This window comes from Acipenser ruthenus, chromosome 26 (assembly GCF_902713425.1).
Source record: "Acipenser ruthenus chromosome 26, fAciRut3.2 maternal haplotype, whole genome shotgun sequence".
Classification (NCBI taxonomy): domain Eukaryota; kingdom Metazoa; phylum Chordata; class Actinopteri; order Acipenseriformes; family Acipenseridae; genus Acipenser; species Acipenser ruthenus.
The window spans coordinates 22706893-22734811 of record NC_081214.1 but is presented as its reverse complement, the minus strand read 5'-3'; the positions used below and the strand labels follow the sequence as shown (position 1 = coordinate 22734811).

The following is a 27919-nucleotide window of genomic DNA, read 5'->3' as shown; positions in this document are numbered from 1 at the left end:
AGTGTGCTCTAGTGGTTAGAGCTGAGGGGCTGGGAGGCAGTGTGGTCTAGTGGTTAGAGCTAAGAGCCTGGGAGGCAGTGTGCTCTAGTGGTTAGAGCTGAGGGGCTGGGAGGCAGTGTGGTCTAGTGGTTAGAGCTGAGGGGATGGGAGGCAGTGTGGTCTAGTGGTTAGAGCTGAGGGGCTGGGAGGCAGTGTGCTCTAGTGGTTAGAGCTGAGGGACTGGGAGGCAGTGTGGTCTAGTGGTTAGAGCTGAGGCTGGGAGGCAGTGTGGAAGCTATCCTATAGGGGAGAGCAGTGAGGCAGAGAAGCAGTCTCAGCTCTAGTGGTTAGGCAGTATCACCAACAACAGATAGGAAAGGAGGGCAATGTGGCTTGTGGTTAGACCTAAGGGGCGCTCTTCAGTTCAAAAATTTGGGGGAAAAAGTTAAAGGGGTTGGTATGGTCTGAATTATTTTTACAACACCCAAATCTAGGGCATTTTGTTCAGTTGGCGATGGGGAGTTGGTATTGAAGGAAGCGAGCCAGAGGATCTGTCGCTATGGGAACACATTGATTATTTAACAATTAAAGACCGGGTTTTACGAAGGCGATACTGGCTCAGTGTTTCTGCAGCCAGAGCCTTTGATGGCAAAGGGTTTGCAGGAAACCCTGCCAGGGCAGAGCTGTTTTAGATGAAGAAGCACTTCATCAGTTAAAAAGCACAGCATTCGAAAACATGCTGACAGGCTGGACCTAGCTTCCATTAAAAATAGAAAGGACCACGGACCAGCCCTTTCTCACACACTCACCATAGAGACATAGCCTTGATGTAATTGTTATTGCATTTTAGCCTAGGCTTCTGCTAGAAGCAGTTGCAGCTGTATTTGATTTTAGTGGAGATTGAATACGCTCATGATCCACTAGGGGTTAGTTATTAGTAGTAAAATCATTATTTGAGTTCTTTACTAAATATTAATTCCTCTTAAAAACTTTATAAATCACTTTGCAGCCATTTTTCACTTAATTTATTAAGCAAAAATTGGCAGTATGGCCCGCATATAACTAGGAAACTCAGGAAACAAATCAGAGGAGTTGAGAAACTCCAGTACTCAAAGTTTGTAGTGCTTGACTACTTGAATATGTTTTTGTTCGAAATACAAACCCTTAAACTCCAAAGAGCAAATTCCGAAGGAATCTGACTGTTGGAGGCAGAGGTTTGACAGGAGCGACTGCACATTGAAATCTCATTGGGGAAACTTGCCCCACTGGAGCTGGAACCGATGGCACTAGAGCTTGGGGTTGACCCGAGCCCAGCTTCGGGAGAAATGAGCAGCGACAGCTGGCTGGGAGTACGCAGAGTAATGATCAGGTTTGAATTAAGAGAAAATGAAGGGATTTGGGATAAACTCATCCAGACTGTGTTAATTCCCCCGTCGCGCTGATCTGCGTGGCCGGCTGCCGATGCTGTGGTGGTTCCAGTGTATTCAGTCTCCACACACTGATCCTCTGCTGGGTGAGCTGAGGTTAACCATGCATAGCTGGCACGGGGGACAGGGGACCTCCCATTGCACCTGCAGCTTGGTTTCTGTAACAGTATCCAGTAAATATCCGGGCTTGATCCAGAACAGATATAATAGGCAGAAACTTAGATCAGAGGGTTTATAAACACTAACAGTTTTTTGGTTAAAAACTAATTCCAGTTATAATGTATCGTAAGCTAACAAGATTTAAGAAAATGAGTTTGAAAGCATCGGTTAGCACACCAGTTTAATTACACATGTTTGTGAACCAATTAACTGCTCTTTTACCGCAGTAAAGATTGTATCTAAAAGACCTCTGAACGCTTGGTTTTAAACCTCACAACCAGAGGCAACAACTGCAGCTAAAATTAATAATGATCTCGTTTTACTTGTAGGTCTCCAAGGAAGGGGCTGAAACATTTATAAGGAAAATGTAATTACAATCGGAAGAGACTACTGTCTCTGATGTAAGGAAAGCATTGGCTTTAAAACAGAGCAGGCACTGTAAAACAGAGCAGGGCCACAGACACAGAGTAGGGATGTGTCTGTTTAAAGCAATGCTCCAGGTTCTGTTTCATTTGTTTCTCTTGGAAGTTGTATAGGATGATAACACTCGGGAGGTCCCGTAATGCTTCAGAAAGGAACTCTTTATTAAAAGCCTCATTGCCTCAAAGACCACAGTTTTTCCTGAGTAGATGGGAGGCAGCCTAGTGGTTAAAGCTGATGGACAGGGACGTAGTTTGTGATCCAATGGAGTTATTAACCTGAAATAGTGTTGGATTTAACCCAAAAGTACAGCATAGCTTTGTGAAAAGGCATTTCCCTGTCCAGACATTTGTATAAGTATGTATGCACAGTAAAGGGCATTGTAAGCCATCGCTAAAGCACATTGAATAAATGTATGGTCAGCTGAACTATTACTGTTCATGGCAAAACTTTTACAAGGGATATAACTGAAAGTGGCTGTTGCAAGGTCATTGCCTGTTGTTAAGCTTTGAGGGTCTAGTGGTTAGAGCTGAGGGAGTCCGTGTTGATTGGGGGTTAGAGCTGAGGGACTGGGAGACTGACACTGACCTAGTGATGATAGTCAAGGACTGGGAGGTTGTCTCCTGATTTGTTTACACTGCTGAGAAGTAATCAGGATTTGGAAGGAAAGCCGACCCTAATTCCTCTCCCTTAGAGAGAGAGGAGGTTCACTGGAGAGCGTTTATCAGCCCGAAACACAAGCAGGACAGGTTCTGAAAACAATTCAAAGTCCCCCAGCCCTCATTGTGTGAAGCAGTCTGCCGCGGCTCTGCTCTGTGTAGCCTGGGCTGTCTTCTTTGTGCTTTGCTCTTCATAGTATCTTAGTAATAACCTTACACAGTATCAGCAGTGGAGACTAAAGCCAAGGTGGGTTTCAAATCCATTTCAGCAATCGTGAAGCTCATCCCCATAAACTGGATGTTAACCATTTCCACACTGAATACCTTCATAAAGCACCCTTGTAGTTAAAAAGAATTACTGTGGCTCAAAGGGTATTTTAATTGTTTAAATTGAAGTCAAACATCAAGTTAAAATAATGTGATTTGACATGGTGTCAAAAATGACACCAGCAATCAATCAGTCCCTTGTCCTTTGTACTTTCAGAGATTTTGAGTAGGGTTTATGAGCCACGGCCACACGTTTTCTGACATTCATATTAGCACAGAGCCTGCTTTGTACCTGTTTTACCTGATCAGCCAGTGGGCTTTATACTGTTCCTTATTAGCAGATGTATAATGGTGTTTTGCACAGAGGAGCAGTCCTTTGCTTCATTTAACTGCATTTTACTCAGCCGAGATTTATACCGGTGCAGAAAACTGCTGTAAGTCAGTTTAAACCTCTGCTGGTTAAAATGTAGTGAAATGAAGTGTGTTTTATTACACTGTAGTGCAACTGAAAATGAACTTAAAGTGAAATACAGCGCTCTCCAAGTAGCAGTATTATTGGTACCTAAGAACAAAAGAAGATTTGCGAATGAGAGGCCAGTTCCAAATAGCTGGCTGATCTCAAAACTTTGTCAAGACAGGTCTTAAAGAATTCCCATGATTTTGTCATCAACAACATGGCTAGGTAACCCATTCTATACCCTTCCCACTCTCTGTGTTAGAAGTGTCTCCCACTGTCCCAACTCTGTCTCCACTTCATTTCCAGCTGTGTCCTCCAGTCCTGGTTTCAGTAGGGTCAACTTTGTCAGCTCCTTTTTAAGGTTTCAACTTTAGATTTTAATGACATTAGGAAACATTTTCAAATAATTTGCTTCTGTAAAACACAGGTCCAGTTAAAAGTCTGTACGATCGAGGCTGGTTTAACATCGTGACACATCTCATTGTTCACAGAGCCTGTTTCAGTGTCAGAGAGCTTGTCTGTATTACAAGTATAGGCTTACAGAATTATCTTTTGTTATGTCTACCGCTCAGATATTTGAATAGTTATTGAAAAAAAATGGAATGTGCTTCAGAATCAAAGCATGTTAACTACTTTGTAGCTACACTTACACTTTCGTTCCATGTGCTTAAAACTAAATTATATAACTAATAACGCAAAGTGGTGCTGTATTACAATGTAACTACATTTAGAGAATGTACTGGGATTTGGAAGGTTTTTTGGGGTATACTGCAATCGACTCAATGAGATCCTGTGTGTAGCATGAACATTATTGGCTGTAGGTTGTCTGGGAAACATACCAGTAGTTGTCGCCACTATGCTGCGCGAAACTTCTGATAGGCTGAACAATCAAGATGTATAAAGTGCAGTGTGAAGCTTAGTTTGGCTTCCCTTAAGAAAGGAAACAACTCAATTGGCTGTTGATCTGCCAAGACAAACTGGTAATGATGATTTTATAATCAGTTTCTGTGTGTGTCTTCCAATAATACCCTTTCCTCTGAAGGTCGATTGCTGAAAACACATTCTATTCTGTGTTGTATTTTCTGCCTCTACTTAATTAGGGCCACGCAGTGCCTTTAGGATGTTTTATAAGAGCAATGTGTGATTAGCTGTTGCTTGCAGGATGTAGAAACTACAGCTTGCCATGCATTTAGACCCCTGCTGCTTTAAAATGAGAAATCAGTCACCTTAGAGGCAAGCAGAGGAATTGATGTCACTCTTCAAACCCAACCCTCTCGACTTCATCACAAAGACTAGACCTCAATTAAAATAACACATTTCCACTGAACAAGTCTGGAACAGAAAAACTCCCAGGCAACTCTACTCTTTGTGCTGAATAGCCAGCACTTACCCATGATGCCTCACTGTCACGTAGGGCAGTGACATCACTACGGATAGCAAGGGGGTCTTGTGTGGAAAAAGCCATTGGAAGCTGCACAGCATGCCGCCTTCCCACCATCTACACCTCTACACAGTATATTATCTGTCTGTACGGGGTTTCACTGTTTCAAGGCCAAGTTGTTTCAGCAACTCCTCTACATTATGTTCCTGCAATGGTGATTCAGTTGATGTATGTGGGTGTGGATCTTGTACAGATTTCTGTATCAATTATTGGTTTAGGAATGCACTGTGCTGTCTTTGTAAGTGTTTATTTGATGCCCCTTTATAATCTTCAGGTTTGAACAATACCAGTGGCAGCCAGATAATCTGGTGGTACATAAACTAGTAATGTCACATCCTAAAATATATCATTACAGTGCAGTCTCTTAAAGATATACTAATCCCTTCAATGTCTCTCTTCCAGGCTAACCCTCCTCCCATCATTGTAAATGCAGACTCCCTGGACCCAGGTCCTTATGTAAGTATCTCTTCAGCGTGGATCTTGCATTTTGTGAATGCTTCATTATTACACGGTTATTATTCAGCTTCTCTTAAAAAAGAACATTCAAGCTTTTAAACACCAGGATACACGAAAAAAGGAAAGATCATTCTAGCGCTAGGACCCTACAACATAATGAGCATCAAACAGTCCATTCTCAGCTCTGAGCACTGTCACCCTGCACCTTAATAAAGAGCACAGAATCACTCCATTCTCAGCTCTGCAGCACTGTCACCCTGCATCTTAATAAAGAGCACAGAATCACTCCATTCTCAGCTCTGCAGCACTGTCACCCTGCATCTTAATAAAGAGCACAGAATCACTCCATTCTCAGCTCTGCAGCACTGTCACCCTGCATCTTAATAAAGAGCACAGAATCACTCCATTCTCAGCTCTGCAGCACTGTCACCCTGCATCTTAATAAAGAGCACAGAATCACTCCATTCTCAGCTCTGCAGCACTGTCACCCTGCACCTTAATAAAGAGCACAGAATCACTCCATTCTCAGCTCTGCAGCACTGTCACCCTGCATCTTAATAAAGAGCACAGAATCACTCCATTCTCAGCTCTGCAGCACTGTCACCCTGCACCTTAATAAAGAGCACAGAATCACTCCATTCTCAGCTCTGCAGCACTGTCACCCTGCATCTTAATAAAGAGCACAGAATCACTCCATTCTCAGCTCTGCAGCGCACATGAATAAAAACCAGAACTGTCATAGCATGAAAAAGATAAATGTATTAAAGCTGTTTCTTTCCTTATCTTCCAGGTAAATGGTAGCGATGGAATGTACAAATATGAAGAGATTATTTTGGAAAGGGTAGGTGTGATTAAGTGATGTCCTTTTCTTAGTATTTATTTATTGTTTTTTCTTTTGAGGGTAATAGCCAATGAGAGACACTAGGTGGCGCTATGCATTCCTGTCTCTCTTGCTCTGTCTCAGGGCCTGGGTTGTTGTAATATGTATCAGTGCAGCGGAGGCTGTTTGTTGAGGAAGCCTTCAAAGCATGGCCTCAGTAAAACTCTCACGTTAAGGCAAGGATTTCCACAATAGGACTCCTGCTCACAGAACAGCACTTGTCAACGCCCCCCTCCCTCCCCCTTTGTTCAGTGGGGATACCTGCTGGTGAACGTGGTACTGAGCAGCTGCTTGCTTAGTGCACAGCCTGCTAAAAAGAGGCAGAAGCTGTAATCTTCCCAACTGTAGACTCCCCCGTAGTCCTGGCTGTCTGTCTGACAAGGTGTACTGTTTGAGTCTTCTTGTTCTGTCTCCCTTTCGATCTAGTTAGACATCTCTTTACTGGTGCAGGTTCTGAGAAAGTAACAGTTTATCCTGTTGTATCTATACTACACAGAAAAACTGCTGTAGCAATGTCAATGAAAACTTCCACTTTTCTGGTCTGTTTGAGTACTGTGTTTATGCAGCATGCCAGACTCTCTGTAGTTGCCAGAGTTCTGATGAAACGCTTTTGTTTTTATTGCTCAGCATCATTCATTGTTTTGCCCGACTTTCATTAATTATGGAAAACTAAAATGAGGGCTTTTCCAGCTGTGTGCAGTACTGTCTTGTTGAGTAGTTTATAGAGCACTATCTTGTCAGCTTCAGTATTCTTTTGGCCCATTAACCTGGTTCGGTTTTTAGGATTTGTCAGATATGTAACACATTTCTGGTATTCATCTGATATGAAAAGGAATGCATTGTTTTAAAAACTGCACTTCTCAAAATGACACTGTTTTACAACAGTTCTGTAAAAGGTGACATCATGACAAGTGTGATGACGACATCACACATCAGAACCTGTGTAAACATCATGACATCAGAATATGGCTTTGGCTGTACCTTGTCAATCTTCTGTGGTTCACTGTAGAGGCAGTTAGAGGCATCCGGTCCAACTCGATGGATGGCATAATTTATAATTGCTATGTTGGATTTGGAATTATTCCAGGTTTCAGTCCCTAAATGTCTGGGGTGCTATCCTGTGTCATGAATATTGATAGTACAGTTTATCTACCTTTCCAGCAGTTTCAGACAGGACAGCTCTGTGAAAGACAGCTTGTATCTTCAGAGAGTACAACTATTTAAATATTTGAAGAACCATGTATACAAACACTGTCACTGCTACTCCTGTCAGCAACTCCACAATGTAGTGCACAAGTATGGAAACACAAACAGTGAGATGCAGTCCCTCTGGAATTCACCAGATCCTCACCCATAAGTATTACTCATCTGGATTCAAAGTATGCAGTGAGAATCATTATTATTATTAGTTTATTTAGCAGACGCCTTTATCCAAGGCGACTGACAGAGACTAGGGTGTGTGAACTATGCATCAGCTGCAGAGTCACTCACAACAACATCTCACCTGAAAGACGGAGCAGAAGGAGGTTTAGTGACTTGCTCAGGGTCACACAGTGAGTGAGTCAGGATTTGAACCGGGGGCCTCCTGGTTACACGCCCTTTTCTTTAACCACCGGACCACACAGCTCATATATGCTGATTGAGAATGGTATAGAGAACAGTAGTATTGATCAGTCAGTATTTGAATTCAGTTATTTAAAAAAAAAAAAATGAACTTTATTTGTATTGTATACTTTTTTCATCAGGGTAACTCCGGTCTGGGATTCAGTATTGCTGGGGGAATCGACAATCCACACATTCCAGATGACCCAGGGATTTTCATCACTAAAATAATCCCGGGAGGGGCTGCAGCAATGGACGGCAGGCTGGGGTAGGTGCACCCCCCCCCCCCCTTTCCTCTCACCCCAAAAACAGGAATAGTTTTAGGGTGGAAAGCTGTGACTGTGCAGCTGTGTACATCTGTATGTGTTTGTGTGCTTCACATTGAAGCTTTACAATCACACATTTATTTTCCAGAGCTCCTTAGAGGATTGATGCCCCGTGCCAGCGCTGGGTGTAGCTAATCTCATCCTTCTACTTTGTATGACTTTGTTTGGTGTTAAAACAAGAGAGGGTTTTCAATACATTGAAACAGTGATCTCATTCCTTTTTCAGGGTTAATGAGGGGTTACATTCTCTCTCTCTCTCTCTCTCTCTCTCTCTCTCTCTCTCTCTCTCTCTCGCTCTCGCTCTCTCTCTCTCGCTCTCGCTCTCTCTCTCTCTCTCTTTCTCTCGCAGGGTGAATGACTGTGTGTTGCGAGTCAATGAAGTCGATGTGTCGGAGGTCGTGCACAGCCGGGCAGTGGAGGCGCTGAAGGAGGCGGGGCCAGTAGTGAGGCTGCTGGTGAGACGAAGACAAGCTCCACCCGAAACCATCATGGAGATCAACCTGCTCAAGGGACCGAAAGGTGAAGAAACACACACACACACACACACACACACACACTTACTCACAACATGTATGCTATACATGTTTAATACTTAATCTTTTATCTGATATGTGTTCCTAATAATATTATTTTACAGTTTCTGCACTCATGTTTGGCATGTTTCTTTTAGTCAGCATTATCTTTTACCCTAAAGGTAATTTAGTAAATATCTAAAGTATTCCTTTAAGTTGAACAGGGATTACATTTTTTAAAAGAAGTAAAAATAATAATTAAACCTGTCAATGGCATGCATCCACCTGCTAATGTTTGGAAATGCAAGCCTGTAGTGACCCTTCCTCACTGACATGTGGAACACGCCCACTGGTTTACACAATGAAACACTCGCATGTGTGCTGTCTGCATGGCTCACCTGCCTGTGTTGTGGATTCCAGGACTGGGATTCAGCATCGCGGGGGGGATCGGGAATCAACACATCCCCGGAGACAACAGTATCTACATCACCAAGATCATCGAAGCAGGAGCTGCGCAGAAGGATGGCAGGCTGCACACTGGGGACCGCCTGCTCGCTGTGAGCTCTCTTTCTTACCTGTTTATCTGCAGTGTGAGATGGGCCCCCCTCTGTGCCAGTGTGAGATACAGCGCCTCTCTGTCTCCCCGCAGGTGAATAACATCAATCTGCAGGACGTGCGTCACGAGGAGGCTGTGGCAGCCCTGAAGAACACCTCTGACATGGTCTACCTGAAGGTGGCCAAACCGGGCCCTGTACACATGAACGACATGTACGCCCCCCCAGACTACACCAGCAGTACGTAGCCCCTCCTCTAGCTCCTGTCTGTGACAGCCAGCGTTCGTGCAGTTTGACTGAATTGTACAGCAATCGCTGTAAGCCTTTGCTGTTTTTTTTCCAGATGGGTAACAAATGTATCTACAATAGCAAATCAATGCAAGCCAATTTATGATTTGTTCTGGTTATCGGCAGGTCTGCTGTTGCGTACTGCGTGTTTCAATATCTCTGTTCCCTTTTCTCTCTCTGCAGCATTCCCCGCTATGGTTGATAACCACGTCAGCCACAACTCCAACATGGGCTACCTGGGCGGAGTCGAGAGCAAGCCCACCTACCAGCCTCCTCAGGTCACGCCCTCCAGGTACTCCCCTGTCCCTCGTCACATGATCGGGGAGGACGACTTCACCAGGTCAGTGGCTGCTGCGCTCCTTTCCTTTTTTGGAAGGGAAGAGACCGATATTGTGGCATTTGTAAAGCAGACCCGCTGTTTCTATTCTTTCTTAAATATGGGTTGCAGTATATCACGATTGAAATTGACAGAATGCTTGAATACACTGGTAGAGCTGTGATTGTGCTAGCTGGTACACTGGTAGAGCTGAGACTGTACTGACTGGTGTAGGTTGTGAACAGAAGGTGTGCTGGCAGGTTCAGTGGAGAGTGGTGTCACAAGTATTGCGGAGCTGTGGGCGTCTTCACATCCACCCATTCACAGTGTGATTTCTGTACTCTCCCACCCACCCCCAGGGCTGAACCCATTTACAGTGTCGTCCACAAACAAGCGGAGTCCAGCCCTCCCTCCCCCCAGCTCTACAGCAGGGTGTCCCGGGAAGTGGGTCCTAGCCCTGCCCCCACTGTCCTGCGCCCTGGCCTGGCCCCCTCTTCCAGCAGGTACTAACCTTGCTTCGCTAGCCCTCCTGCTGCTGCACAGGCTGCTGTGTGAGGGGGAGGCACTCACTGCACTGCACTGGGCTGGCTGCTCTGCTCTGCAATGGGGGCTGTATTTTGCGTGTGTTTGTGGGGGGGCTTTCAGCTCTATTGGTTGGGGGGGGCTGCTTCTGCCATTAAAGCCTGCAATGCCTTCAAATCACAGATACCTGCCTGGGACTACCTACAGAGAGGCAATGCCCTGTTGCTGTATATCTGTGGATTTGTAGCAGTCCATCTCAAACTGTCCATCTACATAATCAGCTATCTATCTGTGCTTCCAGTATATGGCACAGTATCTGCGCATGTAGACCGCAGTGTTTTCTCACATGGCTCCACACCCTCGACAGAGGAGAAGAATGGTTGTCCCACCGCTTCTCTTATATAAATATAAGCACCCTGCTCTGCTGCCGCTACCATAAATGTATTGAAAAGCCATTCGAAACAATGACTAGCGTTTACTTTCCAGCTGCTGGCATACCGCAGTTACAGACGCGAGGTAAATGGTCGCATTCGCCCACATTCTGTACACGCATTGAAATCCTCAAGCTCTCGCGTCTCTGGATTGCACAGACCTTGCATTTGAAGCTCTTCACTCCAAAACCAAAACCTGCGCAGTAAGCAGTTCCTGGGATCTAAACACCACCACTCTGTATCACATATTTAAATGTATATTTAGATCTGCCACTGTGAAGCACTTTGAGGTGGCATAGACATGTTACAAGGGTGCTGATGATAACGAGCGCCCTGCGCTTCACATGATTAATATCCAGCAACAAAGCTGGCACCGTCCCCCCTTGGATAATTAATGAAACAGAAAACAAACCCGTACCAGCTGGAGTGACCCACTGGCCCTGGCAGCACGTCACTGTACAGGAGGAAAACTTCATTCTGCGTAAAATAAACACAGAGGAATCAGCTGCCTGTTAATCACAAGGGAGAGACACACAGGGGTTCAGCTAGTGTTTCACAGCCAGGCTCACCACTGTTTACATTCCCCTGGTTTTTGAGCGCAGGGGGCGGGGGGAGAGAAAAGGTCCCAGAGCCTCACCATAGAAAAGTGGTACAATATACACCCACGAAGAGTAACTTACACCTTTCACTATGTGTTATATTTCCAAACTCCACATGCTAAAAAGTTTAAAGCTAAACTAAATTGTTCTGCATTCAAAGTTTTAGGATTTAGGTTGGAAAAAATTAGCCAAAAGCTATGTGGAACAGGCTCTGGTTTTAATATCACATGTTACCATGTCAACAGATATTTATTCAGTTAAGCATAGTGTTGTTTAGAAGTGTAGCAGTGTGGAAGGCATAGTTCAGTTCTGGGCTTGGTGTGGAATAGAGTGGGTGTGAGTAACTCTATGGTTAAGTGCAGTACGCCAACCTCATCACTGTTAGGGCTGCCAAGTATATTTTCTAGCCTGTTTCTGGGTAGGAGAGGGTTAAGCACGTCCTGTAAACAGTGTGGAGTGTGTGTGTGACAGCTATAGCTGGGCTGCATCCCATCAGTAGCTCAGTGATCCAGTGTGTCTGAAACAGAGCAGCTCCGAGAGCCACCCAGAGAAAAACAGCAGAACAGAGACTAACAAGCCGTGAGGGAGCTAGGAGTGCGAGACTGAGACCTGCAGGGACTCTGCCTGGGACCGAGCGAACACAGGGCAGGACAGGACGTGCAAGAGGTCAAACCAGGACACCCAGGGGACAGGAACCACGCAGCAGAACACAACCACCACCCCTCGACCACTGGGGTGAGGAGGGAGAGAGACAGACAGACAGACAGACAGACAGACAGGCGGTGTCCAGCAATGTTCACAGTTAACGTTTCCTCCTCAATGGCGTTTGTGAGGAATCCCTCAACGCATCAAGCCAAGAATCAGTCTCCCTTCAGGCTAAAGAACTGCGAGCCCAGGTAACCAAGGTAACCCATCTCTCTGAGAGGGGCTTGCACGCCTCACTCATTTCACTGATGTCTTGCACACCAGAGCTGGCTGTTGTTTTTCCTAGAACGGCTTATTATCGTCCTCCCTAACAACGTTGATTTCTCCACATGCTGAAAGAAGCACGGTGCGATCCTGTTCTCTCTTTAGTTCTCTAATCAAAACAGAACTGTTAGGTGACGTATGTAATTCTTCAACACAGTTAGGGGGAATCATAATATGTATACATTTATAAGAGACACAGTATTGCATGGTCGTGATGCACATCATGTATACACAGTATATGTGCTGTGGAGTATGCACAGAGTTCCTCTGCACTTCATAAGAGAAACACCAGTCTCTTAGAGGTGCAAATGCAGAAATTTCCTCCCGAAAAATATTCACAAAATAGTCGTGAACACTTATGGTGAAATCCAGGACTTACTCCTTGTTAGATTACCAAAGCATTAACTTTACATTGCTTCAGAGGCTGAAGACGAGCAGACACTGTTTATGCAGCGTTGATTGATAAATGGGGATCAGTTGCTTCATGTTCCCTGCTTGGCAGTGTTTCCTTTTGTTTTCATGACCTTTCATCTTCAGCAGCTGACGTTCTCTGGACACAAGCACCGGAAAGTCTGAAATGTTTATTGGCTGATGATGTAATCTTAGTTTAAGTCTGAGGCAATGGGGCGGTGCGGCTGATGTCCTGTGTTTGTCCACTGGGGGGCACCAAGTCTCCTGACAGACAGCTAAACTTCCAGTGTCCATGTTCTTGATTGGCTGAGTCAATAATGTTGGGTCCTGTGCTGCTGGAGGGCCAGTTTAGATCTCTTCAGTGCTTGAGGATTCCTCTAGAGAGCATTTTAAAAACCTGCTTTTTTATTTTGGTATTTTCTTTGTGCTGCTGTATATTTTTGTACTTGTTGATCTTTTTTTTCCAACCCGTGGCTTCCCATTCCATCCCTTTCTTTCCCTGTGTGGAAAAACAACATATGTTGCATATAAAACAATGCACACATGCAACATATTTAGCTTCATATGAACGTATGTGAAAGGGGCCCCTTACATACATGTATTTAAAGGGCTGTTTTATATAAAGTATGTACAGAATATAAGCATATGCAACATACTGTATATAAAATATAAATGTCATACCTGATGCACACAAACCCATTTTGATTTGGGTCCCTTCTATACCTTTGATGTTCTCATTCTTTCTTCCAGGGAGCCGCGGAAGATCCTGCTTCACAAGGGCTCGACGGGACTGGGGTTCAACATTGTGGGGGGTGAGGATGGGGAGGGGATCTTCGTCTCCTTCATCCTGGCGGGGGGGCCGGCAGACCTCAGTGGGGAGCTGCGGAGGGGAGACCGCATCCTATCGGTAAGCCTCCTTCTCCATCCGTCCATCCATCCAGACCTCTCTCCAGCTGTCATCTGTGCTCCTGCGTGTCTGACTGTTGTAACAGAATCATGCCTCTCTGTCTGTCTGATTCACTGTGTCTCTCTTCTGTGTGTAGCTGTCTGCATGTAGTTTGAAATATACAGCATCTGCCTGTCTTTCTGTCACTGGTTTTCTTATCTCTGTAACCATCAGTGTCTGTACATCCAATTCTTGCATCTGTGTGTCGTCCTTTCTGTCTCTTACGTACTATTTCACTGTCTGTCGCTGTCTGTGCCATGCAGTTATCGAAAAAGTAGAATCCACACCTGTGAGCATGTGTGCCTGTCCTCTGCAGGTGAACGGGGTCAATCTGCGGAACGCCACACACGAGCAGGCGGCCGCCGCATTGAAGAGGGCGGGGCAGACAGTCACCATCATCGCCCAATACCGGCCAGAAGGTAGGAACCCAGGTGTGGACTCGCCTTTACTATCGATTCTTTCATAGGATCGTCCCATGGCTGTTATTTCACAGGAGTCAGGAACCGCCTGATCCCCCTGCTGTGATATCAGGGGCCGTGTGTGTTTACTTATTTGTTCAATGTTAATCTGTGTAACATTGAAAGCCTGCTTCCTCTCTCTCTATATGTCCTTCTCCCTCTCCCTGAGCGTTTCTGATCCCATTGATTCTCCCTGATTCTCCCCCTTCCCATTGCCTCCTTCAGTCCCAGTATGTGTACTTTTTAAACAGATTTGGGGATGTCTATTTCAAAAGTACACCTTTTTCTTTAAGATGGGCTTGCCTTAATTCCCTTATTTGGTCCCGGTTTCCTAACGTGTAGGTTTAACGTCACGTTGTTTTGTGAACCGCTGGTCCAAACCAGGCTGTTGTGTATATCCATGACATCTGCAGAGCACTTGCAGCCCAAACAATAGAGCCCTGTGCAGCCCAAACAATAGAGCATTGAGAATTTACATTATAACAGCACCCCACCTGTGCGGGGGGGGGGGGGTCAGAGTCCTGGCGCATTGAGAATTTACATTATAACAGCACTCCACCAGGGCGGGGAGTATTGAGTATTTATGTGCACGTGTGTGTTTATTACACGTGTGTAGACCCAAGTCCAGTGAAATATTACTGATAAATATTACTGGTAAACCATTAATACTATTTATGTCACGTTTCAGCCCCCACGTGCAATATTATTGCTTCACTGTTTCATCTTTTTGTGGCATGGGTGTGCTGGCCCTTTAATACAGGTAGCGCTCTCGAAGGGAGGGGTCGGCTTTGCAAACGATGTTCCGTGGCACCTGATTGGCTGCTTGAGCCGGATTCAGTTTCGGGGGTGGCCCTTACGGAGTTCGACATCAGACCGGTTTGAACGGTTCGGGTTCTCGCGCCGGGTCGGAGGAAGGGCTCGAGACTGTAACATCGGGGCTCCCGACAGCTGGAAACAAGGAGAGGAAAGAGAATGGGCGAGTGAGCGGAGAGCAAAAAAAAGAAAGGAAAGTAATAAGAAGAGAAAAACGCGTTCAGTTTGAACTTCAGAGAGGATTGTGTGTGTGTCGTATCGCGGTTGGGGGATGGGTACGCGACTACCTGCGGAATACTTCTGAGGAGAGCGACAGGATTCTCCCGCGATATTAAATTTCTCAAGACTCCGACACGACTCCGGGAGCGATTTCTGTAGTTCCGTCCGAGGGCGCCTTTCCATTCACTCGAGCCCCGGGAGGGAGGAGCGCTAAGAAAGACTTTAGGGAAGCGTGTCTTCCCCGGAGCGGCTAGGATTGCGTGGGATTATTCGAGTGTTTCCCAACAGATGGTTTGGGGAGCCCCGACTGCTCCGCCTGACCCCGACCGTCCGAAAGAGGTGAGACAAGCACACCAGGCCATACACACAGCATTTCAGTGTTTATGGGGAAAAACAAAACAAAACAAAAAAAACATTATACCTGTAAAAAAGAGTGAGGTCATTTATCTATGTGTGTGTGTGTGTTTCTATTTTAGGCCGCCAAAAGGTCGCCTTTACACTGAAACATATATAATAATAACAATAAATAAATAAATAAACCACATTGAACTGGTAAACGTGTCTGATTTCTGATACTTATTTGGCGATTTAATTGTGTAAACTAGCTCCATTTGAACACGATCTTACCTTTATGTAAGTGGAGTGTTTGGCACGCATGCACATCACGTTCATAATTTTTTTGTTTTGTTTTGTTCCTGTCTGTCCAGCATGTTGTTATTGTTAATCGATGCACCCAAGTGTTGAGAAAGTTAAATGAGTTCTCTCACCACTCATTACTAAATGTACATAGTATTTAATTTGACCCCTAAGGTGTTGTTTTGACCCCTAACAGAATAATATATTTTGTTCTATTACTGTGCTGTTCTAAAGCGTCACGCTGAGTCCTGTGATACATTAAACAGTGTTAATCGAATTCATGACCTATTTGCCACTGAAAGTATTAAACTTGAACTCCAGTTTAGGCTCGGTGTCTGTTTTCAGACCCGTCAGGTTTATCAGCATTTCCTGAAATGTGGCAGAATCGCGCCTGGTAAACTAAAGAAAAACGAGGTGGTCTTGGAATGGTAGTTATTTTCTGCACTGAAGTTTTCAACTGCACCAGTTCTTAACAACGGGAAGACATAGGCCTATTGTTTCTGGTTGCGTTGACTGGAGTGGTTGATGGTTCCATAGATTGACAGAATTGCACCCCATATTACTGGGGCAACGAGGCCATTCTTTATGCAGATAGTTTTGGTAAACTTTGATAGTGTTTTCTTGTTCCTCATTGATAGGGATGAGCTCTCCATAGGTGTGTTCATATTCAAAACAATGAATTGCACAATGATCAGTTCTTTCTGCATGTACTAAAAGGCCCACCTGGATTTTAGAACTATCTGTGATAAAGTTGGCCCTGACATGAAACAGGTGATGAGCTTTTCATTTTTTCTATATATTACCTGCTGCAGACTTGGAGAATGTATTTTCAATACTTCTTTTTTGATGTACAAAGGAAAACTCCGATGTTAATTTGATGTCTTAGACTGGCTTTGATCTCGACACCAGGAGAGTGTGGTATCTGTTTCAGCATGTGCTTTCCATAGCTTTAATATTCTAGATAAAAGCTCTCATTTACATTTCATTTCAAATCCCACCATAAAGATGGCAGTGAAGTACAAGGACAGGGGAAGCTGTTTTAAACAGCTGCGTGAAGCAAAAGGCTGTAATTGTGCAGCCCAGACTGGGGAGAGGGGAGCTGTGCTACACTGCTGCTTAGTATCATGCTGTAAACCATTGAGACCCTGTGCTACACTGCTGCTTAGTATCATGCTGTAAACCATTGAGACCCTGTGCTACACTGCTGCTTAGTATCATGCTGTAAACCATTGAGACCCTGTGCTACACTGCTGCTTAGTATCATGCTGTAAACCATTGAGACCCTGTGCTACACTGCTGCTTAGTATCATGCTGTAAACCACTGAGACCCTGTGCTACACTGCTGCTTAGTATCATGCTGTAAACCATTGAGACCCTGTGCTACACTGCTGCTTAGTATCATGCTATAAACCATTGAGACCCTGTGCTACACTGCTGCTTAGCTAATTCATAGCTGTGCAGGCTGGCCTTTATAATAATGTTTTCACTTGAATGACCAAAGCCACTAAACTAAATCAAAGTAAGTATGTTAGCTGGCACTACTTCATTGCCTCTGCCCAGCAGCTAGCTGGAATCACACAAAACCAAAGATCCAATGCAAACTCTAAGCACACTGTTGATTTTTTTAAATTTTTAAATTTTCCTTTTCCTGTGTTGCATTCATTACCAGTCTGAGTCTAGATGCTAACAGCCTTGAATTTAAAGTTAATGATTAATATGTAACCTGACTAACCTTCTCAATGAAACATTAAACTAGTTTACTTACATATGAATGCCCATTACATTACAATTCGATAGAAGAACAAAATTAATAACTCCTATCCAAATTATAAATCGGAATAAAATACTGACAAACCGGAAGTATAGACTAGTGGGCTCCTAAATCTGTAGCCGACACATTTATGTCTTGGGTTAAAACAAACATTTGTTTTTCAAAAAGTATTTCAGTGTATAGCTGAAAATATATGAATGGATCAATTCACATATTAAGTTGACAAGTGAAAAAACAACATGTTGCTTCATCTTTGTTCAACTTCAAAGTGTGTGGTTTTTCTTTTGCTTGCTGCTAAATGAACTATTTGGAGACCTGATAAATAATTCATATAACTCTGGGCAAAAGCAAAGAGCTTTCTGGCAACTGCTCCTGTTTTACCAGGAAGAGAGATCATCTTGTTTGCATGGGTAGCCTGCACTGAGCGACCTGTTGTAGAGTCTGCCTCTGCTGTTTGACCTTGGCCGGGGAGCGGAGGTTACCTGCAGAATGGTTTATAGTCCCCAGTAATATTTAACCAGCCAAACAGACTTCACTGATTGCTCACAAGAATGTGAGTGCTTGTCAATGTTCTACTTTCCTTTTGATTCCTCCATTTGGTGTTTTCCAGCAAGCTTGATGCTAGTCCAAACCAAGTGGGCGTTCTGCTGTCTTGTGAAGATGATGATGATGATGATATAGCACCCTCTTCAGCTCAGCTTTTCAATCTGTAATTAATAGCTAACATGAATGAGTACAAAACAGACGTAATACATTGTAGTTTGCAGCACTCGATAGCAGTGCGCTTTTATTTCATTTAACGCTGTTAGTAGCTGGCTAATCTCTCAAGCCAGACTGCCTGCCTGTGTTTTAGATATCTGTCAACAAAGCCATTTCATCTGAATCCCAGCGCTTTCCCCTCCAATAACATGCCAGCGTTTTCTGCCTTAGAGGGGAGAGTGCTACCGACACCAGTGCTTGCAGTGTCGGGGGTTATTTGTTGTTCTGCCGAGGCCTGATGCTTTAGTAGTCAATGTTGTATAGTTTATGCCAGGTGGGTGCTAGTGTAGTAATGTGGATACTAAACAGCAGATGCCTGTGATGTTTTCATGCTGGCTGTATTCTGTGTTTATTTCCATTCTAAACTTGGCTCTAAACAACATTCTTTCTGTATGTTTAAAGAAGTGTCGCCATGACTGTTGCATTTTATTTCAGTGACTGCATTCAAAGTTTGATAGGTGGTTTTGTGAAAGTATTGATGATTTAGAAGTAAGGAGGTGTGTGTGTGTATATATGTTTTGAGGTATTTCCTCCCCTTACTATTTGCTTGTCTGATGTCTGAACTGGTTCTGCCAGCTTGCATGGGCAGGTAGGGTTTCACTGTACTCTGGTTGCTCGTGGTTACAGGCAGGTGGTTTCAGGTTACATCACCTGATGATGATGTCCTCTGTCTCTGACTGCGGTGTGTGTGTGTGTGTGTGTGTGTGTGTGTGTGTGTGTTTAACCTCTTCCTTGCCTGAGGGGCTTGCAGACAATTTCTGTGGAGATATTAGTTAAGAACCAGCTCATCCCTTACCTCTAGGGAAAAGCTCAGATAAGGGTGATGTTTGTTCATGGGTGTCTTTCAAGCAAATTCGTTGGCTGGTTCATTATTTATTACCACTTAGCAGACAGAGTGTCAAAGTTATATTGAAGCACAGTCTTGTGTTATCAATTGAGAGCATATGTTAGTGTTTATCAGAATCCGTGTGGGGGGGAGGGGACTGGTAATGGTCCCTTCCACCCTCTAGTTTTTTTCGTGTGGACTGCATTAAACTTTCCATTTCGTGAAGGGACCCATTACTGTTGAAGGTACTCCCAAGGCACTGCTGTTTATTGTGGACTTTGTCTCTGAAATCTACTTTGGGCTAGGCAATGGGGTCATCTTCCAAGCTATTCAGTTTCTGTAATAAGTACCCAAAAAGGGCCCTGCTAAGATACTGTGGATAAAGGATAGAAACACTCCCCAGTTATGCACACTTCTTTTGTCATCTCTTACTTTTCCCTTGCTTGCAGAATACAGCCGCTTTGAGTCCAAGATCCACGACCTGCGGGAGCAGATGATGAACAGCAGCATGAGCTCTGGGTCAGGGTCCCTGCGCACCAGCGAGAAGCGATCCCTCTACGTCAGGTACAGTACCAACATTCAGCTGTTCTGAATTCACCTTGCTACCAGCACACTTCAAAACAGAACAGATGGATGACATTGCTGGAGAAGAAAAGGAAAATACAGTGGGGCTGCAAGAGAGTTTCTACTGATGGTTACATTAGGGCTTGTTAATGCAGTAGGGACATAGCAAATGAATACACCTCTAAGTAAGTGATTCATTGTTTTTTATTGTACTGCACATTTCATTCAGATGGCAACAGTAAATGCCAACAGTAACACAATAGCAACTGGTCGACTCATTAAGAAAACACAAATTACGGAAGATGAACGGACCGTTCTGCTGTTGAGAGATTTCTTCAGATTGGTGATGGCGAGTTTAACTGTACATGGCAGATGTAATTGTTCATAGTTTCCTAAGCCTGGATTTATTGTTCAAATGCAGAACCAACTGGAATTTGTTGTCCATAATTAAGACACAATAAAGCAGTTTATAAAATGCGGTGCCCAAAAACTGGGTGTGTCAGATGATTATTATTATTATTATTATTATTATTATTATTATAATTATGTAATTTCCCAGATTCCAAAGTATTCATTTTTGGGAGGCCTTCCAAACAAATGGATCTTAATAAAAAAAGACGCGTTCTGGATTTAATGATGACTTTTCAATAGTTGCTCTTAAAGTTTTCTCCGAAACCAAACGAGTCTGGCTGCTGCTTACTCTTTAAAAGGCCCCTGTTTGTTTAGCACCCGTAAACGCATTCCCCTGCTCCAAAATAATCTGCTGGAAAACATCAGCCTTTATATTATGTGACAAAGATTTTACTGGTGTTGTACATTGTCACGCAAGAGAACTCTAGAAGTAACTGTATGTATGCATTGACCCTAGAACCTTTCTAATCCCTCCCATCTGACCTGTTAAATGCCAGCACTGACACAAGCCTGCATTTACTTTTTACTCACCATGTGGAACTACGCATTGAAAACACTTGACACATTATTACTGTTAATAATGATAAACTTGTACTATTGTACAGAAGGCATTCAGAACAAAGTGTTTACTGACAAGGGGGAGTGGAGGCTGTTAAATGTGTATATTACTCGATTTTATCAAAAGTGTAATACATTGCATTCATAGCTGAAAAATGGGGACCAGCGTTTTCTCTTGCATCCCTCTGCCATTAGTTTTGGGGTAAACGCTACAATATTTTTGTGTAAACGGGTGACCGAAAAAATACATGCACTAGCAGAACGTTTAATTATGTGAAAGGCATGATCACCCGATCGACTTGTGCTAATTTCAAGTCCTGACCTGGAGGTTGTTAGAAGGGGGATTGGCAGCTGTTCTTAAACTGAGATTTGAATCCACCTCATTGCTTGATCAGGGTATTGCAGGTTATAAATGGAGGGCTTGTTTGTGTGGAGAGTAGCTCTGTTGTATGAAGGGTATGAGGTCACTAATCCAGTGTGCTTTAAGCTGCACTGTGGACACAGCATTACTGCAGGACCATTAACAGCCTTTACTAATGGTGCATCCTCGTGAGGGGAGCTTATCTATACCTGTCAGTATGCCACCGCCACTATTTTAACCGCTAATCTTCTGAACAATTTGAGATTTCAACTTCATATTTTAACAGTATAATTCACTTTGTCCTTTTGCCTAATGTGGCTGCTTTATTGTGTGACCTTTTTGATTTCCTGGATGATCGACGTAATGCTTTGGCAATATAAATGTTAACATTTTATTTTTACAAACTACTGTATTCCATCAGAGATGCCATTTATCATTTTGTTTTTGTTCACAAAAAAAACAAAACATTTCTAGTTAATCAAAAGCTTTCCTGATTTGCTGTTGAAGGATCAGAGGGAGTGGGACCCTGTAGCAAGCTTAATTAACCCTATCCTCCACTTTGCAGGGCTCTGTTTGATTACGACCGGACTCGGGACAGTTGCCTCCCCAGCCAGGGTCTCAGCTTTCTGTACGGAGACATCCTGCATGTCATCAATGCCTCCGATGATGAGTGGTGGCAAGCACGGCTCGTTACTCCACATGGCGAGAGCGAGCAGATCGGGGTCATCCCCAGCAAAAAGAGGTAGGCTAGCTTGAATGTCTTGAAGAATAAGAGAAAGAACGCGAGGGTGTGTACAGCACCTATCCAAGCACACAGAGAACATGTCATCCCCACAGTAGAGTCCTACTCTGTCATGGAGAGAGAAATATTTCACAGGAAACCACAGCTGCCACAGGGACACCAGAAATCCAGTGAGGCGCCCTGCGGTCCCTGTGGGTCTGTGTGTGAGCTTCACTTCTCTTATTCTGATTGTTAGGAGGAACTCATTCAGAAAGTTTGTACTTGGACTGCAGTGAACAATTGTTAACCTCAAACGATGATATGTAGTGGAAGGGTACGATTCCCATTCAGGAAGATTGTCAAATGACTTTCCCTGAAACTAACAAGTGGAGGAGCTGAGCAAGGATCCTCTAGCTCCCAGTAATTGTATCTGATCAGTTTGAGCAGTTAATAGCTATTGAGTCTGTAAATGTTTTGTTTTTTTATTGAGTTCCTGGAAAGTGCCTGTTAGACTTTTCTCGGATATAATGAAAAGATTGTGTATTCTGCAGAGTTGAGAAGAAAGAAAGAGCGAGGTTAAAAACTGTGAAGTTCCACGCCCGGACCGGCATGATTGAGTCAAACAGGGTGAGTCTTGCTTCTTAATATATATCACTGCCCTTAGACACCATAGGTCAAGTATAGTACTCCTTAATCACCAGAAACCAACATGGAAGGAAACTGACCCAGCTCTCAATAGCGTGGGAACCAAAGGACTCCTGCCAGAACGATGGGGGGGTCACATTTCAGACAGTGTTTTAAATGTTTCCTCCTGGCAGCAAGGCTGTGTGGCAACAGTGTGAAGAGACGCTGTAAAGTGTGGCAAGGCATTTTTCAAACGTACTCCTCATAGTAAGTTTCTTGCAATTATTTATCTTGTTTAACATTATCAAATTGTCACATACATATTCCCAAGCACACAATCTAATTCTTGTTCCATTTACCACTCTGCAAGGTTTTACTTGCTTTTAGGATGAGTTTTGTGGAATGGTCTTTACTTTTATTCTATTTATTTTTCCCATGCATTTATCATATTTTCTTTTTGCATTCATTTGATCCACCCACCTGATGTGCCGTAATCATTGCCTTTGGTTCATTTCTTTGTTTTGCATGAGTAATGTTTGGTTGTCCGCATTGCATTGAAACACATTTTTTTTTTTTTTATTTTATTTTTTTTTTCATTTCTTCACTTCATCTTCATGTTTCTCAGCAGTCAGTCAAAGCAAAGCGCAAAAAGAGCTTCAACCTTTCGCGCAAGTTCCCATTTTACAAGAGCAAGGAGAATATTGGGCAGGAAAAAGTGGACACGGAACGTAAGTATCAGCGTGCGTGAAGACCTTGATGATGCATTTGAAGACTCTTCCTAAGGCTGAATAGTGCAGAAAGGTGTTGTAGACCTACTAACACTAAGACACTGTAGGCTTATCTTTCTTCCACCTTCACTCTTTCTTTTGCTCTCTGGGCAGACTTCTACATGCCTTTCACGAAGTGTGATGGCATGTGTCTGTTTTTATGGCAGAATTTATTTTTCTGCTGTTTGTTTGAAGCTGGTTGTTTGCACGGAATGCAAATGACTAAAATCCTGTCCTATGGTTGTCTCACTGAGGGTACAGAATGTCACTGAGTTGAAAGGGTTTCACTGTTTCCAGCAGACAACCTCTCGACTCACTGAATTCTGCACAGGTCTCTCAGCCTTTTCTCTCTTCACAGCACACTAACCTCCACTCTGTCTCTACTCTCTGTTTTTCCGTCTCTGCTCTCGTTGTCTGGAAATTCAGGACTTCCCAGGGTTAAGCGATGACTATTATGGATCAAAGAGTCTGAGTAAGTTTGGGGTTCCCATGTAGCTGTCCTCCTAATATAAACGGGACTTGCGGATATACCTAAATTGGAGCCACAGCCTGTAGGCAATTGGTGGACTTTGAAATGAGCCCCATAAAATGCAGTATGCTTGGGTTGTAGTTAAGAAGATTAAACTACATATTGTTTTTATTTGCTTTTTACTCCTAGCTGTGGCCTGAGCAAGTTCAAACTACAAGAAGTCTCCTGAATGTAAAGGGTTTGCTCAATTTAAACACAATTCAAGGAAGCAATTCATTTCCTATTGCTAGCTATCCTGACGAGAGAAGGGGAGAATTGGGCTTTTGTTTTGTTTCCTCATTTTTCTTTCCACCACACAAGAAATTAAAAACACACATTCATTATTACACTGATTCAGGGACACTTCCTGTAAGAAGGGGACAGTTACACTAGCCTTTTGCTGAGGGATAATGGGTTGTGTTTACAGGCAGTTTCACGTTATTTCAGTTAAAAGTTAAGCTCAGTTTTTCTTCTTTTTTCCTCCAGAATGTGTGACATCCAACACAAGCGACAGTGAAAGCAGCTCCAGTAAGTGGCTATCATTTCAATACTGATCTCTGGGGTTGGAGCCTTATCCATCTGTTTAATTTCAACCAGCTTTGTGGGGAGTGGGGCATTTTTAATGCTCCAAAATGTGTATTCTTTACATATGTATGTATGTTCCAGTGCAAATACTGGTGCAATTAATATTGTATTTATTTTTGCAGAGGGTCAAGAAGACACCATTCTCTCTTACGAACCTGTTATGCGACAGGAAAGTAAGTAATAAATACTTTGTTTTTCATTAAATGTCTCCCTCCATCTGCATGGTTAGTGTTATAGACTATGTAGACTAGACAGCCCAGAATTAGCGGTCTTTGAAACTGAAGTTGGAGATACCAAATGAAGGCATGCAAGAAATGTTACTTCTACAGTAATTGTGTTTTTTGTTTTGTTTTGTTCAGTTCACTACACCAGACCTGTGATAATCCTGGGCCCAATGAAGGACAGAATAAATGATGATCTGATTTCAGAGTATCCCCACAAGTTTGGATCTTGTGTACCACGTAAGTGTTTCCTTCTCCATATTCCTGCACACACTGATCTACAATGCACTGTTGAAGTGACTCTCCCTCTTGAATCTGTGTGCTCCTACAGACACTACCCGGCCCCAGCGTGAGACCGAGCTGGACGGCCAGGACTATCACTTTGTTGTCTCCAGAGAGCAGATGGAGAAGGACATTCAGGATAATAAATTTATTGAGGCAGGCCAGTTTAATGAGAACCTGTATGGGACCAGCATCCAGTCTGTGAGGGCTGTTGCAGAGAGGGTACGTAGAGTGTCTTTTTTAAATTTGTGTGCCAGACTGATGAAAGATATGTTTTGTCAAATAAAAAAATGTATACAAATTGGTTCCAATAGCCAGTTTGTGCACTTTGGAGCACCAGGAAAGAGTTGGCATAAAGAGCAGCACAGTAAACTTGGCAAATTTATCATGGACACTATTACTTGTCTTGGGATGTAGAATATAAGTTACTTAGAAGCTATCTCTCAAGGCTGTTGCCTGAAAGTACTTTAGAATGAGAGGAATTCATAAATTAATAATAAAATCAAAGTACTTTTACCTGAGAATGCATTAGCGTTTTTGTTGGGAATTGTGCTCGATATTGATCTGTTAAGTGGAATCAGGAAAAACAGATTCCTCCTTATTGATGGTACAGAGCACCATCTGCTTTGTGTTTTTTGTATGGTACATCAACACTGAACTCTCCTTCTTTATAGGGAAAACACTGTATCCTGGATGTGTCTGGGAATGCCATAAAGAGGCTGCAACAAGCACAACTTTTTTCAATTGCCATTTTCATCAAGCCAAAATCCATCGAAGCCCTTATGTAAGTGAGAAACAACAGTGGCCTTTATTTGGCCGCTCCTGCTCCCATTTTTTTTACATTTTTTCAAATGTGCATGTATTCATGTGACCTTTTCTTTTAATAAATGCCACAGCACCAGTTTGAGCAATTAGGTAGTTCGAGCAGAGAAAGCTGAGGTGGAGCGTTAAGCTGGCTGTGTGGGTGCCGCATTTAAGCTGTTTGTATAGACAGTAACAAAAAATCCCACAGATGACACTCTAAAGTGTCATTCTGCACATGGGTGAGCTCCAAACAAGCACTGCATCAGTGCTGCCCACATAAACCATGAAAATGGCTGCGTAAGACCGATCGGTGTTCTAACCTGCTCTTTTTTCTTCTAGGGAAATGAATAAAAGACAGACGTACGAACAAGCCAATAAAGTCTTCGACAAGGCAGTGAAGCTGGAGCAAGAGTTTGGGGAGTATTTTACAGGTGGGTTCTTCTTTTTCAACACTGCTATAGTTGAAAGACTTGCTTACTTTTGATGTGTGTGGGGGGTGGGGACAGGCTACCCTTGCATCATGAATGTGTCTAATCACATTGGGTTAAACCTTCACATATGTACCTTCGCTGAAGTCAAATAAGGCAATTTCATTTGTCGTTTTTAAAATATGCTTTAAGTGACATATTAAGGTATTATGGCTAGTCTGTCGCTTATTCAGTACAGTTCCTATTCTTGTTTGGGGTTTTGCAGCTTGCTACAGGACACACATACTGTGGTACATTTTTTGAATCACAGCTTCAGTACATGTTGTTAACCCACTTCCAATTTTCTATCTGTTTAGAGCAAAATGTTTTTGGTGGTAATCATGACAACAAAGGGTATGGAGGTGGTAACATACACGTGTCTAGGATGTAAATAAAATAGTCTGTTCCCACGATGTATCCTTTGGTACCTCATCAGCCAGTCATGGGTCGCTACTGTCATTCACAGTATACGTTATAAGTCTTTGTGACAAATGTCCATGTCTAATTTGTAGAAATCCAGAAGGTCTGTATTGCAGTCTGCAAGTTGCATGCCAATTACATTATTACATATTTCTTATATGAAACGTATCAGTCGTTTGCCAGACCATTTAGAGTTTGAAAGTACAGTTCAAATGTAAACCGTTCTAGAATTTAAAGCAAATGTGATTCCATGTCGGTCACAATGCGGGTAATTTTGTTGCTAGCGGTATTGAATTTGTTATTGAAACCTATTCTAATGTTACCTCACTTTTATCAACAGCCATTGTACAGGGTGACTCGCTAGAAGAAATCTACAACAAAATAAAACTGATAATTGAGGAACAATCTGGTCCCTACATCTGGATCCCTTCCTCTGAAAAGCTCTGAGCGTCCCTCCAACCCCCTGCCTTGGAGCGGGGCTTCCCCACCCCGATCAAGTCTGATCCCTCCCCTTTTTACAGATATGTTGCATATCGAGTTTTATTGTCATCATTCTGTTACTCTTTAAAAACAAGTCTTTATCACCATTACCGTGACTGTGCGCATCCCTGCATGAGTTTTTCTGCAATTCCATCGAAGACTGGAAAATGTCATTCTAAATGAATTTTAGATCTATTTTAAAAAAAGAAAAAGGAAAATAAATCAATTCTGGTCTACAGAGGGACAGAAAGGATCAGCAGAATGTCCTAAAGCATTTGAAAAATGGGATGTTGAAAAGTTTGCCAAGGGGAATCGTACAAGTTGAAACGATTTGTAAATGTTTATAAACTTGCATTATGGACTTGGAGGGTGAGCAGACAGAAAGAGACCAATGAGGTTTTTCTATAAGGACTAGTTATAAATAGAACCCCCTGCTGGTACTCTTCTATTCAAGGGATCTTTTCCAATGTTTCTAATTCAAATCAGTGATGAAAAGTACAAACTTTGGCTCACAATTATCACAACCAGCTTGCTATGTGATTGGCTGCCAGCAGTTTGTGAAGCAGCCATTCAAGATTTTTCATCTCCGGAGGTGGGAAGAAAGGAATTGTGGGACGCAAATCTATACATTTATATATTGAACAGGAAGATAAAGATTAAAATCCAATGGAAAGATAATTTTACTACATATTAAAAATACGCATTATTTTACACATCATGAAAATTGTCTGCATGGAGGGCTTTCTGATTTTTATTAGGACTCATTTTTAAAGCTACTCTGAATAAGGGAGGAGTGACCTGGGGTCCCTACAAAATCCCAAGCTGCCTTACAACTAAAATATGTGAAATTGTCACTGTATTTTCAGTTTGAACAACTATTTAAATGGCCCTTGAAGATTAGTTGATTCTCCCTACAGGCAAAGGCTTTGTTGTTGAACCAGTGGGTTAGAATCTCATCTACATAATTGAGTTTGTTTTCAGGGGTATCCTAATTAGGATATGTCTTACAAAGACAATGAAATGACAAATACTCAAGGTCACTC

At 43.1% G+C, this 27919-nt stretch overlaps 1 protein-coding gene across 13 annotated transcripts in view; it reads left to right on the top strand.

Annotated features, from left to right (window-relative positions):
• The window catches only part of LOC117430755 (disks large homolog 3-like), a 56737-nt gene extending 29137 nt beyond the window's left edge, over positions 1–27600 (top strand). For 2 of the 13 annotated variants that reach the window (XM_034902787.2, XM_034902792.2), the window contains 21 exons: positions 5212–5265; positions 6056–6106; positions 7891–8015; positions 8423–8592; positions 9006–9142; positions 9235–9379; positions 9611–9767; positions 10103–10246; positions 13426–13582; positions 13938–14052; positions 19553–19667; positions 21563–21739; positions 22270–22345; positions 22968–23070; positions 24104–24145; positions 24325–24375; positions 24562–24663; positions 24755–24927; positions 25380–25489; positions 25849–25940; positions 26737–27600. In XM_034902787.2, the coding sequence (XP_034758678.1) occupies positions 5212–5265; positions 6056–6106; positions 7891–8015; positions 8423–8592; positions 9006–9142; positions 9235–9379; positions 9611–9767; positions 10103–10246; positions 13426–13582; positions 13938–14052; positions 19553–19667; positions 21563–21739; positions 22270–22345; positions 22968–23070; positions 24104–24145; positions 24325–24375; positions 24562–24663; positions 24755–24927; positions 25380–25489; positions 25849–25940; positions 26737–26843 (2403 nt within the window). In that variant the 3' untranslated portion in view covers positions 26844–27600. Of the gene's footprint in view, positions 1–5211; positions 5266–6055; positions 6107–7890; positions 8016–8422; positions 8593–9005; positions 9143–9234; positions 9380–9610; positions 9768–10102; positions 10247–13425; positions 13583–13937; positions 14053–19552; positions 19668–21562; positions 21740–22269; positions 22346–22967; positions 23071–23535; positions 23582–24103; positions 24146–24324; positions 24376–24561; positions 24664–24754; positions 24928–25379; positions 25490–25848; positions 25941–26736 lie in introns of all 13 variants that reach the window. The other 11 variants (XM_034902791.2, XM_034902802.2, XM_034902789.2 and 8 more) reach the window with 8 other exon arrangements.
• The last annotated feature ends 319 nt before the right edge of the window (positions 27601–27919 follow it).